Here is an 18,797-nt window from a genome sequence, read left to right as displayed (position 1 = left end):
ATAAACTTTCCGAAACTGGAAGGACGCTTAAAGTTTAGGTCTCGAGATTATGCCGCTGCTCAATATTAAAGCGGCCCAGAGCAAACTTGCCGAGGAGCCTAATAAAAATTGATCCTCTCTGCTCTGCAGCAGTTGGGAAATAGGCTGGCTGAGCCGGGTAATAGTGGAAGAAGGCTCCCTCCGAAATGACAGATGAAGTCATAAACAAGTTTGATCTTGGAATCAAGCTTCGATAAATATTAAACACAGTCTGCCCCCCCCCACCTTTACGGGAGTGGATTATGATATATGGCGCGTCCAAACTTTAAAATAAGGAAATACCAGAGAAAATGATCTCAATAAATTTTCTAAGTATAAACGTTGATTATGTTTCGATTTTCATTCAAGGACCTCTGCTGTTCGTTCTTTGGTGCAAATGACATCTCGCAATAGGCTTTTGGGGAAAAGGGCTCCCTATTTGAAAAAGAGAGCCCCAGAGGTGTACAATTTATGTAATCTGCGGCTGGAAAATGAATTGTGTAATTTATTGGAAAACAGAAAGTCATGAAGATTGGATCAGCATAGCCGAGTCCCGACACCACCCCCCACCCACATCCATCAAGTTCCAATTAACAGCCTAACCAGAGAGCTTTAATGGGTTTCCAATCTAGTGGCCTGATAGACTCATCAATTCCTCTGGGAGAAATTAAGAAAATCGACCGCCCCTTGGCGACGCAGTGTCATTCCTTTCTGCAACTATATGTCAAATTAAAAACACAATTAAAATTTAAACTGTTTCAATCAAAGGGTGCCCTGCAACCTATGTTTCACTTAATAGAACTTTGATGAAAATCTGATGCGTGCACTCCATCACCAAGGGGGGCGAGGGCGGCGAAGGAGCTCAGGAGAGAAGGGGATTCTTTCTATTTCTTTAAGACATTAGCGCTCGGGTGAGGCACACCAGGTGACTCCACCTCGCCTCTCCCGACTAAGTGATGGGCGCAACGCGCTCTCCTTGGCGCTCATTCGCTCGCTCTACACCTCTACCCCAGCTCCTTTTCCTCTCCTTCCACCGCAACCAGAAGGAATCCTTTTGGAATCCCGGCGACCCAGATTTGCGGCCTTTTCTCCCCGCAGGCGCATCGCCTGGAGCAGCAGCCGAGAAAGGGATCTGGGCGAGTACAACCAGTGGGCGCTGCCTGGAAACTCTCCAAGGAGGCACGCAGCCTCCAGCCATCCCTTGCCTCAGGTCTCTGAAACTGCCCGACGCTCGAATAAAGGTCTACGGGACAGAGGCAGAAGGCTGGGAAGAAATCCGAGGCGATTAAATGGATCCCAGAGAGGGCTAAGGCTGCCCTGCAGTGAGACCCTATTCCCCGGAAGCTGCCGCTCCCCACCCGAGGAGCATTTAGGGTACTTCCACAGGAGCGGGGCACGCCCGGGGACAAGTGCACCCAAATCTCAACTCAAGATCCGGTCCGAGCACCAGTCAGGGCTCCAAAGTACCGCCGGCCTAGTTATCTTTGCGGCCTTTTCCTCTTTCGCCACCCCTCCTCAACGCCCCCCCCCCCCCCCAGTTGTTTAGAGGTCAAAGGGTCAACATCCGCCCAGCACACCTCTGCTGGGCGCACGTGCACACACAGGCGTGCACACTTCCAGAAGCTTACGCAGGGACGCATGGACCACTGGCACCCCGAAGCCAGAGAGAGCCCGCAGTCAGGGCGAGGTGGTGGGCAGAGAGTGGGCGGGAAGCCTGGAGGAGGAGCCTGGCGGATTTTCTCCGCGGGGCCACGTGTACGTGCCCTGGCAGAAGTAGTCCCCTGAGCTTGACCAGCTGGCTTCGGATCCTAAGAGGGGATTTCTGTGGTGCTCATGGTTCTTGCACCCTGCCTCTGTCTTGGCGACCCAGTGGAGAGATCTTTTCCTAGCTGCTTTGCGGAGTCTGGTTTTAGATCGCTAAAGGGGAGAGGTCCCCTGGATGGGTCGCTGGGCCGCGGGGCGTGTACAACCGCGAGAGGTGGGGCATAATGGAGTCTTGGAGGCGGGCAGTTAAGTCTGCGCCCCACAGGGCCCCTCGAGGGAAACTGAGGTGTCCCACACACACTGGGGATCATGGCCCGGCCCAGGAAGCCCCACAACGCGGGGCCTAGCCAAAGCTCCCAAAGGCCAAAGGCTGCTCGGCCCTCTGGGCCCCATTGCTCGTCCCTCCACCCCCATCACCCAGGCCCTAGCTGGCCCGGCGTGCGCCTGCCTGCAGAAAAGAAAGCAAATCTCACCGACCTTGCCTTCTCCTCTTTTTCCCAGCTCTACCCTTGAGCGCGCGCTCTGGGAGCGAGGAGAGCGCTCTGGGGTTCTCTCTGCGAGGCCTCAGGCTCTGGCTGCCAACAGGACGTCCCGGCTCAGAATGAGCGCCCAGTGGCGGGGAGGGGGGGGCAGTTTATATCTGTCTTGCTGTTGTGTGATGTACACATACCCGCTCTATTTACTATCAAATAAAAGAAATACATCTGTGTTGTCAACAGAAACAGCTTGCACGCTGACTCCGAAGTCTCCCAGGGCCCCGAGGCGATCCGGGGCGCTCAGAGTGGCAGAGACCCACATTGTGGGGACCTGGGCTCCGAGTTAGGTCCCGGCCTATAGGAGTAATGGAAGTCCATGGTGGGGTGTTGACAGGCTCCACTAGTTTGTCGCAGGTGGGAGAGAAAGAATGCACGAGGCATTCCTGTTGGACTGATTTCAGGCTCAGTCCGTTCTGTGGGATTCTACCCAGCTTGCCTTAGCCTGGGGCCGTCAGAGAAAACCAGCTGCCCAGGGTCACGTCAAAGTGTGCCTGATTTTGTGTGTTAGCGATAGCTGTGATGCTAAACACATATGTGACCAGGTGTACTGCGGGTCCCTGGGTACGGGTCTGTTAAGGTCTGTCTAAAGTGTGTGTGTGTGTGTGTGTGTGTGTGTGTGGTGAGTGTTTATGTCACACGTGAGTGGACCCTATGTGTGGTTTGCTGGTGTGTCTATTTGGATGATGCAGGAAGGATTTAGCCAGAAAGACCTGTCATTTGCACTGACTTGAAGATTAATAGGGGGTGCAGATAGGGAAGGATCTGAAGTTAAGGTAGGTGGAAAGAAACTTAGGTTCTATGATGGGAGGGAAAGGAAGGTGGATGTATAAAATCTGGGGTGTTGGTCCACTGTCCTAGGGTAGGGGACAGGGGCTGACATCCCACAATGGAATGTCCTGGAGGAATTGCATAGAGGCACCCTCACCCCTTCAGATAGGCAGCCCCCTCTGCTGTATGGTTCCAACAGCCCCTGGCAATCCCTGTGGAGGTGGGGGTGGGGAAGGGCATTCTTTGTAGGGGAAGATGACCCCAACCAGCTCTTGGGATGTGACAGTCCCACTGAGAGGTTTCTTGGGCTCTCCTGACACCAAGACCTCAGAAAGCCCTGCAGTAGAGCCTAGGATGCTTCCTTGTGAGCGGTGATGCTTGGTGCCCCCACACTCAGGCTCAATTATTTCTCTTGCATTGTGAGAAATACTACCACCCCCACCAGACAGGAGGGAAGCGGAAGTTTCCCGCCTGGGCCAGCTTCTAGGCTCACACAGCCGCCAGTCCCTGGAGGCCTGGCGCCACCCTTCTCCCCTAGGGCAGGCACCGTGGCTCCACGGAGAAACATACCGGTGCAGGGCAGTGGGGCTCCCCAATAGGAGGGAAAGGGAGGCCTCGGGGAGCAGGACAAAGAATAAACTGTGTGTGGGGGGAACCAGTTATTTCTTGACTTTGTATAGACTGGGTCAGTCAAGAACCGTTTTCTAGAATCCAAACACAAATAAAGAAGTATTTTCTCAGCGTTTGATAGCATCATGTTCTGGCTGTAAAATCTAAGGACATGTTTGCTATTGCAACATTATTTTTAATGAGCTGTTATTGGCCTGTCCCACAGTTAGTATTGCCAACAGTAAAAGGCATCACTATGTTTGCAGGTAACACAAGGAACAACATATTTTGACCCCGAATTTCTGTTTATTTTTCATTTACGACACATGCCCTCGTTTTTATTCCAAACCACAGGGAAATAAAGGGAGATCTATCTTCACTGAGGTTCAGGCTAAAATTGTGCCATAAATACGCATGCCAGTTTATTTGGGGGCAATTTCCCATCAATAGAAAACGATACTCAACATTTCAGCCATAGTAGACTCAACTGTGTCGATTGGGTTTAGGGAACCTAGCAAAGCACTGAGAGAGGGAATGGGAGCGCGTGCAGGCGCTCCCCAGCGGACGCGCCGGGCGGTGTGCTCTTCGGAATCTTCGCGGTCTACAGGTTCTTCATCTCCCCCTTCTGGCTCCCCAGCTTCGAACTTGCCCTGCCAGGAGTTGGGCGTACAGACCCCATGCTCTAAGGCAGGCAGCCAGGCGGTTGGCAAGGAGGGCCCAAGCACCTCCTTCCGCCGGCCGACTCGCGCTTCCCAGCGGCTCCCGGCGCCCCGCGCCTCCGCAGGCTACCCACCAAGCGCATGGGAACCTCCACCGCTGCGCTTCCAGGCATGGGCCAGACAGGGACAGCAGACCAGAGAGGCCGCCCTGGAGGTGGTGGGCACCGGTGGACAGAAAAGGGCCTGGCTGGGAGGAGACAACGTCCTCTCAGTGGCTGCTGCCACAGTCTGGTGGTCTCTGTTCCCTGGCACTCGACACACCGGGACCGCGCCCCTACCCAAGCCGCGCCGAGAGCCATAGTTCCTCAAGGCCTGTGGATGCTTCCCGGTCCGGGAGCTGGTTGGCCTCCCTGGGTCTGCCCTCTCTCGATCTGGCTTCTCCCAGCGACATTCCGCGACCCGCCTCTGGCCACGGCTAAACGCTAAGTTCACTCCCTTTCTGCCCCCGACCCTAGATGCCACAGAGCCCAGCACACTCCAGGCCCGCTGACGAGCGCCCCGAAATGTCCTGCCCAGAAGCTCGCGGCTCTTGAAGGAACCGTGGCCTGGGAACGGAATGCGAGGCTGCAGCACTACGTTCGGAAATTTATCCGCCATCACTCAGCTCGCGGCTGCCGCTTCGCTCAATTTCTCAAACTAGATAAGCTTAGGTTCTCGCCCCTTCCGCCCCGCATTCTCCCCTGAGCGCAGGGCTTTGCAAGCCGCAAAAGACACTGGGGAGAGAGCAGCCCTGGTCGCGAACAAAGCCGCCTCTGTCTCTGCGGCGTCCTGGATTATGGGCATGTGCGTCCAGGTCGGACTCGGCGAGCGAGCGCAGAGGAGGCCAGAGAGCGAGGCAGAAAAGAGTTTCAGAGACACCTGCTCTGCGGAAAATCGTCCGAAGTTACACACTCTGGCAACACGAAAGGCTTCACTTTTCTTTTCTTTTTAATTAATTCAATTTCACGACAACATTAAATGTAACAATATTTTGTGGGCTTTTTTCTCTTTTTCTTAAAAAGGGACTGAACCCGGGCAGTGACAAGGGAGATGGGGGGTGGGGAGAACGACAAGCTATCGCAGAACAACAGGTGTAGCCAACACCGACAGAAAGAAAACAGATTGGGTGGCAGAGCGAGGAGCCCTGTGGAGTTGAGGGTGAACTTTACAAGAAATCTGTACATATATCAAATAAGTTAAAATTCTCCTAAATTGATTGTCCTTCACTTAAAGCGCTCCAGTATGCCTGCCTATCTTACTCCTTTGAGCTGCTACCTATCCTTGTTTCTTTCCTCCCCCCCTTCCCTCTTCTTAATTTTTTCCTCCCAAACGAATGACCAGGATTACACAGTGAAAACGTCTGCTTCTCTCCGTGGAGAAAGAGGCAGGGCTCTCAGGAAATTTTGTACAATATTGCACAGGTCAAAAGTACAACAGTTACTGCAGAACAAAAAGGGGGAGAGGATAAAAGACAGATTTTTTTTTTAATATTGAAATCACGCTCTCAAAACAGGGAACAAAGCAATAATAGTAATAATAATAATTTACCAACAAATGAAATCCCCAAAATAAATGCTACTAATAAATAAGACCACTCACACCGGGCCAGATGTGGAGTTGTTTCAATAATCAGAAGTCTAATTTGGGGCTGTCTTGTCTTTTCCTTTTAAACACTTAGAGAATTCTTCAGTCACAAAGCAGGACAGATGAAGAGGTCAACCGCGACACACCTCTGCGGGAAAAGCGGCCTGAGTCGGGGTTCCTACCAGAGGCTTCTCAGATTCTGAAAATTGGGGAGGATAACTAGGGCTGGAGAGGGAGAACCACACTCAGAAATCCAGGAATAAAAGTAGGATAATGTGAATTATCTCCTTCACTCTCTCTCTCTCTCTGGACTTCTGAAAATAGTTCTATAGAAAATGAATAAACTAGAGGAGTTTAGGTTTTTGCGGCTTATTTCTCTTCTATAAAAATAAAACCAAAAAGCCACAGCGCAATGCAAATTTGGGGGGAGGGGGGAAGAGTTGCACCTTTTACAAAAGCTTTCAGACGAAGTATTTGACCCGGGAATTTTGTCTTTTCCCTGCTCTTTCTTAAGAGAACCAAAACCAAAAGTAAGAGGGGAAGCGCCTCAAATCCGTTAGGGGTGAATTGCACGAAAATGCGTTGCAAATACTTACAAAACGCTACCGATTGGGGGAGGGGAGGCCGGGGCGGCGCGCCGAAGCCCCGGTTCCCGAAGGCCGCTGGACGTCTTGGCGCCCTCGGCCCGGCCCAGTCTCCTCCGGGATCTGGGAAGGCGGCCGGGCGCTCCCTCCCCCTCCCCTGTCGGGCCTCAGACGGGCCGTAGCAGCGGCACAGATGAGACCACCGGGTGCGAATAGTACACGGGGTGCGGGAAGGTGAGCAGCGGCTGGCTGACAGGCACCGGGGCCCCCGCGGCCGCGGCCGCGGCGCCCTCGGCCGCCGAGTTCTCGTGGTAGAGGATGGGCACCCGCACGATGCGCTGCGCCGCGGCGTGGCTCAGGTTGGCCGCCTCCAGCTCGGCCGCCAGCTGCCGCTTCCACTTGTTGCGGCGGTTCTGGAACCAGATCTTGACCTGCGTCTCGGTGAGGTGCAGCGACGCAGCCAGGCCGGCGCGCTCCGAGCTGCTCAGGTAGCGCTTCATGTCGAAAGTGGACTCGAGCTGGAAGACCTGGCTGCGCGAGAAGACCGTGCGCGTCTTCTTTTTGCGGCACGCGGGCTTCTTCTCGGGGCTTTCGGCGCCCTTCTTCCAGTCCTCCGCGCCCGGCGTCGCCCCCGCCGCCCCCACGCTCGCCCCGGCTGCTCCCGCCGCTGCCTCGCCCTCCTTCTTGCTTTCCTCCGAGTCGCTCTCCTCCAAAATGATCTCGTCCGGGCTCTTGGAGTCCAGCTCTTTGTGGTCGGGGTCGGCTTTGAGCAGTGGCTCGGGGGAGTCGCGATCTGTTCCCGAGGCGGGGGAGGAGTCCCGCAGGAGCGCCTTCTCCGAAGCTGGGGAGAGACAGACAGACGGACGCACACACACGCACACGGACACAGCCTTCAGCGAGGCCTGGCGCCTGGGGGCCGAAGGCTCGATCTTCACTGGCCTCTGGGCCCCAGGCCTCGAGGCCTCAGCGTTCCCACGGGCCTCCTTCCTGGCTGGGCCAGGGTGGGGACTCCGCGTCCTGGGATCCCCTTCCTCCCGAGGGCAGGCGAGAGACCCGGACGGTGGCAGAGCGGCCACTTCCTTTCTTTCCCTCAGATCTCCCGCCAGGGGCCCACGGAGAGATTCGCCTCTGGCCTGGGCCTACCGGGTCAGTGCCTCCATCCAGGCCCGGTCCCCGGTCCCAGCCGGCCGAAGCCTCCCCATTCATACCCCAGGCCACTTTTCCCGGGAAGCGCCGCGCCCCGGGCTCCAATCCCACCTCCTTTTCTCACCAAGTGGGATTGGATTCCCGGGCAGGGCAACCGAGCGCGCGGGCAGTAGATACAAGCCAGGGGCCGGAGGAAGTTGGCCAAACAGCGGGTTGGAGGGCGCGGGGGTCTCAGGGTTGAGATGGGAGGCGGCGCGGGACGGGCATGGTACTGGCGCGCGGGGAGGACAACGAAAGTTCAAAGAGAGGTCGGTACCTTCAGGTCGCGAGAGGTGGCCGCCGGCGGGGGTCAAGGTGTAGGGGTACCACCAGGCCGGGGAGCGCTCCAGGTAGTGCGCGGGCAGGGCAAACCTCTGCGCCGGGATCTCAAAGCGGGGGAAAGCCAGGTCGCCCACCTGCGAGAGCGCGAAGCCCGCGGCGCCCTCCAGGGCCCCCTTGGCCGCAGCGGCGGCGGCAGCGGCAGCGGCGGCGGCGGCGGAGGCCGGCGCGAAGAGCGTCCGTGGGGGCGGCTGCGGCTTAGGGGGCGGCCGGTGGTGGTCTCCGTTGAGCAGGTTCTTGATGGAGAACGGGGACTCCTTGGGCGCGGGAGGTGGGGGCGGCGGTGGCGGGGGCTGCGCGCTAGCGGTGCCAGGGGCGTCCGGCCCGGGCTCCGGCATGGTCCCCTCTCCTCCGGGTCCCGGGGAGGGAGGGATCGGGACAGGCGGGCGGCCGGGCGAGCAGGCGGGCAGCCGGAAATCAGACCATAAACGGAACTCAACTACGGGGCGCAAAGTCGGGGGCCGCCCCGGGCGCAAATCCAGCGGCGCGAGGGCGGGGTGAGGACCCGGCCGGGGTGGGCTCGCATGTGGGAGGGGTGCTGAGGGGCGGGGAGCGGCCCAGCCGCGGCACAGAGGGAGCGAGGCGGCTCGGCGGCGGCTGCAGCTCCCGGGGAGGAGGCGGCAGGAGCAGTCCCTGGCTTGGGGCTGCGTCAATCCGGCGCCGGATGCTAATGATGAAATCAAAATGTCATCCAAGTTAAATGCGGGGAGTATACGGCGATTGGGCGCGTACAATGGCAAATGGGATTAGGCAGGCGAAGGCGCAGCCGAGCCCGGGCCCCGCAGCCGCCTCCGCCACCGCCCCCTCCTCGCCTTCGCTCGGATTTTGGCGCTTTGGCTTCGGGCTATAAGAGCCTGCCTGTTATTGGCTTTATATAGTCCAATTAGGCAGCAAATGAGGACAAGCCTATTAGCACAAAAGGATATTGGCTCCCGCTAAAGAGGCACTCGGAGCGTTCCGGCGAGCGCAGGAGGCGAGCGAGGGACGCAGAGCCGGCGGCGCTCCCGGCCGGAGCGCACTGACAGCCAAGGCGCCGGGAGCCCGCGCCTTCCTCTCCCCCCTGCAGTTCGGGGACCCGCTTCCAGCCGCCAGGCCTGCGGGAGGGGGAAGGGGCGGGCCTGGCCCGCCCGGGTCACCTCGGGGTTATCCGCGCTCGCAGCTGCCGATCCCCCGCCCCCAGGGGTTTGACAGGGTCCCGCCGCCCCCACGCTGCTGGAGAGCCACGCAGCCCCGGCCCAGGAGGCAGGACGCAACCTCCCGCCCGCGGCGAAGTCAGCACTTTCCTACCCTTTGGGGTCCGGCGGCCTCAGCATGTTCCCCAAAGCCTGCTAAGGGCGCGGCCACGAAGAGGGGGATTTAGGTTCCCGTCTAATCGATAGGAAGGGACTCGGGGTGTAAGTACTTGCACTGCGTCAGCGGGCCAGAATCAGCGTGGCCTTGGCCTTTGGCCCTGGGAAACCGAAGAGTGAGTCTTTCCTCTGGAGCAGGAGTGGGTGTGCGTCTCGGCGCACCCGCGTGTGCGCGCAAAACGGGCTAACGCCCACGCGTCACTTGCTGGGGCTGCTAAGGCAGCAGCGTCGCGGCACCGACGGCTACGCTCAGAAGGGCGCTCTTCTCGGGCCGGCTCGCGGCCCCGAACACAGCGAAGACAGCGCTTTCTCCTGGGAAGTCTCTCCTCCCAGCGTTTGGAGCTGCCTAAAGCTTTCAGAGTGGCAAGGAGAACCGAAGGCACAGCGGCGGGACCTTCCTCGGCGGTGGCCCGTGGCAGCGGCACGGCAGCATGTCCCCCAGGGCTGCCAAGTCCCTAGAGAACCCTGCTGGGCCTCTGAGGGACAGCTGGGCGGAAGGTCACTCTACTCTCTCGGCTTTAAAAAGCAGCTCCCCAGGTTGCACAAGAAGCCCATAAGGCAGGCATTTAAGACTCTAGATTTAAGCATCACATAAAGTAGGATTGCTTGTGGGGTCCCTTCCCGAGAGACAGCTCCCTGGTCAGAGTAAGGTGGCAAAGTGGCCATCACTCTTGTCCACCCATTGTGAACTTCCATACACCCAAGGTCTTTTCATGGCCCCTTCGCTTCCCCATTGACTTTTTTCCCCCGGTTAGATCCATCCCTCCGCTAAGTCAAGGCTGTCCTGCATTGGCAGGTGCAACCGCTTCGGTTCCCCAGTAGAGAAGTGGGTATGTATTATTTTCTGATCCTGGTCTTCAGACCGTCCCCTTCCCCCCCCCCAAATCTCGATGGGCGCATTTAATGCTTCTTTCAGCAAACATTCATCTACAGTAGTGAACCCTGTTTTTGCTTTGAGAACCTGGAAGCATTGTAAATGGTGCTTCCATAAACAATCATTATTTTCATTATTATTACTCCCTTGAGTTTGTACAGAGCTTTAATGGAATGCAAAACGCCAAAGCCTCCGAAATCTGAGTTTGAAATCAATCACCGCCCTGAGACGCAAGCAGGGTGGGTCTCACACTTGGGTTTTATAGATGGAACAGGTCTCCCGGAGAGGAGACTGGGCCAAGGTCATCCAATCGGTGCTGGACACCGAGAAGTCATTTTCTCCTCAATTCAGAAATAGCTCGATGCGCGCCGGTCTACGCAGGTTGGGTGGGCTCAGCCGGGACCCGCCTGCCACGCGGCGGAGGCTGTGAGAGAGAGGCCCCTGCGTGTGTTCGCGCGTGCTGTGGGAGCTCTCCTATCCCGAGCGGACGCGTGCGAAGTTGGCTAAACTTCTGACTCGTGGACACCGCCTTTAAACTGAGACAAGCAGAAAAGCTGCTCATTTCCCGGGAAAAAGCAGCAGCCGGCAGACGTCGCTGCAAAGTTCTGGCTGGGGAAGTGGGTTTTTGGCTGATCCGCAAATTGAGGACTAGACCCAGATGGCAAGGGGTTCAGGCTGGCGGGAGAAGAGTCCCGGACAGCCGCCCCCGCCCCCGGTGGCGCCGCTACCCGAACCTCACTCTCTCTTGTCTTCCCAAGTTCTCCCGGTGTCTCCCCTCCCAGGGGGCGCGCAGGTGCGCTGGTGTGCGTGCGTGTGTTGGGTGTGTGTGTGTGTTGACCAGAAAGAGGAGTTTCTCGGGTGTCAGCACCCTCGGCCCATACCCTGAGTGTCAGGGATGCTGGGCTTCCTGCACAGCCTAAATCTTTCCTTTCCGCTGCGAGAAAGCTCGTGGTTGTGGGGCCACTGGCGCGGACACAGCCCTTTACTCGCCCTCTGGCAAGGGGTGTGGCTTCTGCTTACTCACGCCCAGGACTCCATTCCACGGCAGGCAAACAGCGCCCTCTATGGGACATCGTCTAAACCAAACCTGCAGGCTCGGCGGGAGAAACCACAGTCCCGGCGAAAAGCATTTAAAAGCCATCGCTGTTTTACCCTTCCGGGCCAGGCTGGAGAACAAAAGCATTTTTTCTCTGGGTTCCTGAAGAAGCAGAGACTGAAGTCGATTGCAGATCACTGCTGATCTTTACCTGGCCACCATAGGAAGTGGTCTCACCTGCCTCCCACCCTCCTCTCCTCTTTTCCTGCCTCTGTTTTAGGGCCCGTTTTCTGTTCCTGCTAGTAACTGATCCCTGAGGTGCCCATCCTGACTGCAGGCTCGATGGGAGCCCCTGGAAGGGCCAGTGGTGCTCAGTAAGCACTTGTGTTCATGTCTGAATGCCTGAGTGAATGAGTGAATGAATGACTGAGTGAATTCACAGTTCCCATTTCAGAGGATTTGTCCAGTTGATTATGGTTCTTCAGGTAGCCTGATCCCATCCAATAGCATTTTTCAAAAAATTTAATGAGAACCCGAGGTCCTTTGGTAACACGTTTTACAAAATCTAAAGGAGCCCCAGGGATGGGACTACTGGAGGGGACGTTCACAGGCTGATCCTGGGTAGATGGGCTGTTTAGAACGGGGTCTCTGCAGCACAGTGGGACAAGGGCAGAGGGGGCCTGGAGAATGCTAGTAAATTAGCACCCAACTTTTACAAAAGAGAATGAGGCCTGGCAAAGGAGTGTTTAGAATGGTGTTCTCACCTGCCTCCCTGTCCATCCCCCCTCCCATGACCACCACACATACAAAACAGCTGTACACATGCACACTTACAGGTCAGTAAGTAGTGAGCTCTACCAGGGGAGGGGAGCATTTCCATATTCTTCAGAACTTCACCTGCTTTCCTCCACAGGGTCCTCCTTGGATGTACAGCTTCCTGGGAGAGCCCACCTGCTTACCCATGGAGTGGGGAGGGTCTGCTCAGACTTTTAGCCAAGGCTGCCAAGCTCCCAGGCATGGAGGCTCCCCACACAGCGGGCACAGGCCCTGACGACCACACTTTATCACTTAACTCTTCTCACCAAGCAGGTCCTTGATTTGCAGGCAGAATGGATAAAAGTCTGGAGTTACGATCTTGGGGAAACTGTGCCCCAGCCTGCATGTGTTTTGGCCCCCTTTACCGGAAAGTTCTCTCATCTGTTCCAGGGCTGCCAGGAATGCTGCCAAAGACCCCTCCCTTTGGCTAACGATTGTGACTCCGAGATGGGTCACATCTGCATCCTGAGTCAAGTATAATTTCCTTAGAGTGACTGAATGTCTAGTCCTTTCCCAAGAGTTAAGGGTGATAATTACAGGGACGTAATATCAGCTAACAGTCATTGAGTCCCCACTATATGGCTGGCAGGCACTATAACCTGGGGAGGTGGGTGCTATTATTATTCCTCTTTGACAGATAAGGCAACTGAGACACAGAGTGTGACAAAGGCAAGGCAGAGAGAGTCCTAAAGGATAACGAGCCTCAGGGCGTTGTTATAAGGACAGTGCAGGCATTACAGCAAGGGCTATGTAAGCGATGGCTCTCTCTGGTCGATGGTATCCTTTACTCAGTTTTTAGGATGAGCCCGGAATGGGCCAGAAATCCATTCCTATGGGGTTTCTCCAAGAAAGCTAGAAGTCTTACAAGGGAGAGATACCCCCAGGAATTGATGCCTTGCCTCAAGGGGGCCTTACTCTGCTATCAAGGAGCAAGCTAGCTGTCCCATCCCTGACCCCCTTTCTCTTCTTAGTTCCCTTGTCTTCTTAAAAAAGCCTTTCTCATGATCACAGGGTCCTGGGATCAAGCCCCACATCGGGCTCCCTGCTCAGCAGGGAGTCTGCTTCTCCCTCCGCCTCTCCCCCCACCCCCGCACTTGTGCTCTCTCTCTCTCTCTCAAGTAAATAAATAAAATCTTTAAAAAAAAAGCCTCTCTCCCCAAACAATAATTTCTCACATGTTCTCATTAGGGGAAAACAAATGCTTTTTGTGTGTGTGTGTGTGTGTGTGTGTGTGCATTTTGCTTTGCCATATCCTACTATTTGTAAGTGTCTGGATATTTTGTGGGCTCCAGCTAATAATTTGCTGTGACCTTTGACAAGACTCTGAACTTCTCTGTGTCCCAGCCTCTCTATCTGAAAAGCAATGGGGCGCACCAAAATGACTCTATTAGGAAAACAAGGCAGGGCACCCCTTGTGTCTTAGAGGAAGATACTCATTGTAGAAAAGGCTTCACAAGCTATCAGACCCCACCCTTGGGTCTTCCCCACTCCCCGGTCTGGCCCTCAGAACACTCACGCTCTCCACACCTCTGCTCGGGGTGGGGGTGGGGAGGCTGCCATCCCTGACGTTGCATAAGGCCCCACTGTGGACACAGCCACTGTTATTTGGTTTCTCCCACATTGCTGAGACAGGCTGGGATTTCCAAAGCAAGTCTCGACAGATACTAAGAATATCACCATAATGTTTCCAGTCAATGTTTGTTGAGTACCTAATACGAGCCAGACTCTGTTCTAGGTACTTGAGATGCCTCAGTGACCAAAACAAAGCTCCCTGCCCTTGGGGAGCTTACATTCTAGTAGGGGGAGTAAGTAAATCATAATATGTTAGGGGATGATAACTATCATGGGAAAAACTTAAAGGGGAACAGGGCACTGAGGTGGGGGGGGGGTTGTAGCGTCAAGTCAGGCTGTCAGATGAGGCCGCCTGAGAAGGAAGGGTTTAAGCAGAGACTCTGAGGAGGTGAGGTATTAGGCTGAATGTTCCAAACAGAAGGAAGTGCTTAAGGGCTCGAGGCAGAAGGAGGCCTGTTATGTTCGAGGAGCTGCACGGTGGTGTGACCAAAGGCAACGTAGAAAGTGACTTGGGAGACGTCAGAGTTGCTGAACACATGGGCCTCTGGAGGTCTTCATAGGAATTTTGTCTTTATTCTGAGCAAAATAGGAGGACCACCACAGAGTTGTAGGTTTTAAAAAATCAGCTTTTGGGGCGCCTGGGTGGCTCAGTGGGTGAAGCATCTGATTTGATTTCAGCTCAGGTCATGATCTTAGGGTAGTGAGATTGAGCCCCATGTCAGGCTCCACACTGGGCATGGAACTTGGTTAAGAATCTCTCTCTCACCCTCTCCCTCTCCGCCCCCCACAAATCAACTTTTTTGTGCGCAAAGAAATGCACACATTCTAAGAATATGGTTAGATGAACTTTGACAAACGAATTCAGTCTGGTGGTATGGTGTGGTCAGGGGAGGCTTCCTGGAGGAGGTGTTCGACTACAGTCTATGTTATCAGGTAGAGAAGAGAAAAGGACAAAGAGGCAGAGGACACAGCCAGGACATGGCCATAGAGGTTGGAAAAGGGCTTCGCGTGCTGGGCAGGGAGCACAGAAGGCTGGAGGGGCAGGCTGACACGTGACCAGGGACGCTGTTTCCCTTTCATGGGCCCTTGACTTCCTGCATCAAAATCAATAAGACTCTGCCAAACCCAGCGAATCACATGGTGGTGGTGAGTCGGGGGCTCAGGATTCTGCCATTTCTGTTTGCTGGGGTAGGCAGACTTCTTGAATGATCTGTGTTTTCATTTCCTAGGGCTGCTCTAAGAGAGGGCCACAAACTAGGGAGCTCCAGAAATGTATTCTTTCACGATTCTGGAGCCTATAAATGTGAAATCGGGGAGTTGGCGGAACCATGCTACCTGTGAGGTTCTAGAGAAGAATCTGTTCTGGGGAGGAATGCCTCTCTCCTAGCGCCTGGTGGCATCAGGCAGTCCTTGTCTTTCCTTCATCTGTAGCTTTATAGCTCTAATTTCTGCCTCTGTTTTTACATGGCCGTCTTCCCCCTCCGTGTGTCCCTGTGTCTTTTTACATGGTCTTATTAGGACAACAGTCCTTGGATTTAGGGCCCACTCTAACCCGGTATCATCTAATTTAACTTGATTTATATCTTACACCTGCAAAGACCTTATTTCCAAATAAGGTCACATTCACAAGTACTGGGAGTTAGGACTCCAACATCTATATTTTGGGGGGACACCACAGCCCCCAGTGATCCCTGCCTCTTAGCATTCACGACCTTGTGTGATGCCCTCTCCCTGAGTGTGCGCTGGGCCTAGTAACTTGATTCTAACCAAGAGAAGAGAGCGAAGATGAAGAATGTCACTTCCATGAATAGGTAACCTCTGTCTTATCAACTAACTAACTCTATTGCCTTCTCAGCTTACATGCTTTGATGAACGAAGGGCAGCCTCTTGAAGAGGTAGGCAATGGGGAGCCATGGAAGGATTTTCAACAGGAAGCAAGAGGATATGATCAGGTTTAAGTTCTGGAAAGGTCACTTGAATAAGTTGAAGGATTTGTCAGAAAAGGAAGGGACAGAAAGCTGGGAAGTCCAGGATCAAGGTACCAGCGGATTTGGTGTCTGGTGAGAGCCCTCTTCTTTGTTGGCAGAAGGCACATTCTTGCTGTGCCCTCCTGTGGCAGACAGAGGCCTCATGGCCATTATGAGGCTTCGTTCTAATTACCTCCCCACAGACCCATCTCCAAATACAATCACACTGGGGATTAGGGCCTTAACACATGAATTTGGGGTGGGGGAGGAGGACACAACTCAGTCCAGAGCAACAAGGAAGCAAGGATCCAGATAGAGTCAGAGCTGAGGTACCACAGAGATCCTGGTGCTCCCAGATCTCTCCAGATCACCCTGGCCAGGCCTCAGATGTGCTGCATTCTGAAAAGCACTTTCTCACCTGGCCTCCCACGTCTTCTTCGTGACTCTGTGGTCAAGGGTATTTATTACTCCCTCTTAGAAAATAAAACAAAAATTCCAAGTCTCAGGAAAGTTGACAATTTGCCTTCCTCTTCCTCATCTGCTTTGCTGAGCCTTTACCCTTTCTGACAACTTGGCTCGAATCTGTTCATTTGAAGTCAGTACCAGGCCCTCAGCTGCTGAGAGTCATGCCAGATTGAGCTAAGGTCTTCATGCAGGGCTCAGAGTTTTTCCATGCCGTCATAAAAGAAAATTCTCTCCTCTCGTAATTATAATGGGCCTGAGAGGGAATGGGAATTCAGCTGGGAACTGGGGAGCAGCATGGAACAAGTGGTTTAGAATCTAAAGCAAGGCAGACCTTACTTTCATCCCAACCTGGCTCCTTCTGGGCTGCACAGATTTTGGCAATCTGTCTGCTTCCCTGTCACTTTGGTCTCCTCATCTGGATGGTGGCCATGACAGTGCCCACTTCTTGGACAGCTGTGGGGCTGAGGTGAGGTCATGAGTGAGGAGTGCTTGGCGTGGAATCAGGCTCGTCCCTGCTTTGTAAATGGTAGCTGATCAAATGTTGGGGGTGTGGACGGAGGGCTGGAGGGAGGTGACAGGTGCATTAGTCCCTGCAGGATGCTACAACAAAAATAGCATAAACTAGGGGAGCTTAGACAGCAAATATTTGTCTCTCACGGTTCCAGAGGCTGGAAGTTTGAGATCAGAGTGTCAGCCTGGCTGGGTTCTAGTGAGACCCTGTTACTGGCTTACGGACAGCTGTGTCTCTGTTGTATCCTCACATGGCAGAGAAAGAAATCTCTCTCATTTCATGCCTCTTACAAGGGCATTATCCCATTCATGAGGGTTCCTCCCTGATGACCTGGTCACCTCCTGGAGGCCCCACCTCCAAAGACCATCACCTTGGAGGTTAGGGCTTTGACATATGGACTTGGGTGTGGAGGGGACACAAATAGTCCGTAACAGGGGGGGTGCTTGGAGCCTGGATCTGAGTCAGTCCTGGGTGTCACTGACCTCCTGGGTGGTGTGGCTGAGTCATCTCTTCTCCGTACTGCTCAATTGTCCCTGTTTCCTCATCCACAAAGTGAAGGGTTGCACTAGACAGATCCAGCTCAAACTGTGATTTTGCTGTGTCCTTTTCTCACTGAGAAACTCCAGCAGATTAGACACAATTGAAAAAGAAGAACATTCCCACACTCGCTGTCCACAACTGACCTTTGACAAGGCTGGTTCTCTCAGAAATGCCAGCCAGAAGGTAGTCATCCCCGGACACGAGTTTGCCCCAATTTTCTCCATAAATAGGAAGTCCTAAAGTAACTCCAGCCCTGGAGATTCCTCCCTGAAAGGTGTCAGCATTTTCTAAAACTCTGAAAGGGTTGTAATGATTGATCAGATAAACTGTTTCCCCTGAAGTATGCAGGATATTGTGATTTGTGCAATTTGCATGCTGACACTCCTGGGGGTGTATGTTGTTCTTCTGCAACGTGGGGTGTCTAGAATGCTGAAAAATCGAATTCAACTTAGCAAACATGTATTAAGCAACTACCGTGTGTCCGGCCCCCTTAAAGGGGCACAGGTTTGATCAGAATGTGGTCTCTGCCCTCTGGGAACTTACTGTCTAAGGCAGGAAACAGATAGGGGTCACAACTAGCTATAAAGTTAAGTTGGGACAGGATGAGTGTCACCACAGACATAGAGAGAAAGCAGCAGGTGACATCTGAGAAACTGGAGGTGAATTCTGAAGAGGGGGCCCTGGGGCAGCTGTCTTGGAAAGTCTTATGGTGAAGGGGAGGAGAGGAAGGTGGCATGGAAGCTGGATCTTTAAGGTGGAGGGGATTTCAACAAGCATGGATGGGAGGGGGTAGAGGGCATTCCAGGGAGAGAGGACAGCATGAGCAGAGACCCAGACACTTGCAGATGGAGGATGGGGTTGTCCCATCTGTGGTGCGTGGGAGCAAGAGTTTGCTGTAAAGGCAGATTGGGTCCACGTCATGAGAATCCTAATGCCCAGCTAGAGGGCTGGGATATTCTTGTAGCAGTGGGGAGCCAGAGAAGGTTTTGGAGCAAGGGCATGGTAGGACTGAAGCTATAGCTCATGAAGAGAAATCTGCCATCAGAGTGAGGCTGGGTGGGAGCAGGGAGAGTCTGGTGGCTGGGAGACCAGGCAGGAGGTTGTGGCTACAGTTCGGGAGATAGATTATGAGGGTCTGAACAGGGAGATGGCTATGGGGATGGAAAGCGACCTGACTTGAGATTCATCAAGAAGGCAGAGCCACAGGACCTGCTAACTAATTATACACAGAAGTCAGGGAGAGGGAAGAGCTGAACGTGCTTGAGAGAGCAGCATCCAGGAGGATGGTCGTAAATTACTGAACTTCCACAATTCTCAGACACTATCAATCTTAAAATACACCATCAATTTCATAACAGCCTTTTAGGTTAAAAAAAAAAAAAGCATGAATTCACTACAATAAATAAACACACTAATTGTCATTCATATCTCAATTTCAGAAATATTAAAATAAAAGCATATCTACCTTAGAATCAAGGAAGTACCATCATTTAGGGAACATAGAAGAAAACCTCGTTTGAGGTGGCAGATTAAATTGCTATTCAAAATAGTCAGCCCATCCATGGGAGGCTCGCCCTTCCCA

At 54.1% G+C, this 18,797-nt stretch overlaps 1 protein-coding gene across 1 annotated transcript; it reads right to left on the bottom strand.

Moving 5' to 3' along the window:
- Positions 1–6,728: 6,728 nt before the first annotated feature.
- Positions 6,729–8,423, bottom strand: HMX3 (H6 family homeobox 3). Its single transcript, XM_032423070.1, has 2 exons — positions 8,024–8,423; positions 6,729–7,402 (listed from the first exon to the last, which is right to left on the bottom strand). Exons 1-2 carry the CDS (start codon positions 8,421–8,423, stop codon positions 6,729–6,731), a joined length of 1,074 nt encoding a protein of 357 aa, XP_032278961.1.
- Between the last annotated feature and the right edge of the window lie 10,374 nt (positions 8,424–18,797).

Source organism: Phoca vitulina, unplaced genomic scaffold (assembly GCF_004348235.1).
Source record: "Phoca vitulina isolate PV1807 unplaced genomic scaffold, GSC_HSeal_1.0 scaffold28, whole genome shotgun sequence".
NCBI classification, from domain to species: domain Eukaryota; kingdom Metazoa; phylum Chordata; class Mammalia; order Carnivora; family Phocidae; genus Phoca; species Phoca vitulina.
The sequence above is the reverse complement of the archived record's forward strand: the minus strand, read 5'-3'. Positions and strand labels throughout refer to the sequence as shown.

Excerpts from the sequence above, each read along its gene's own strand:
- HMX3 (XM_032423070.1), bottom strand. The coding sequence starts at position 8,423 with ATGCCGGAGCCCGGGCCGGACGCCCCTGGCACCGCTAGCGCGCAGCCC. Across the intron at positions 7,403-8,023 it reads CCACCTCTCGCGACCTGAAG|CTTCGGAGAAGGCGCTCCTG; the intron begins GTACCGACCTCT and ends GTCTCTCCCCAG.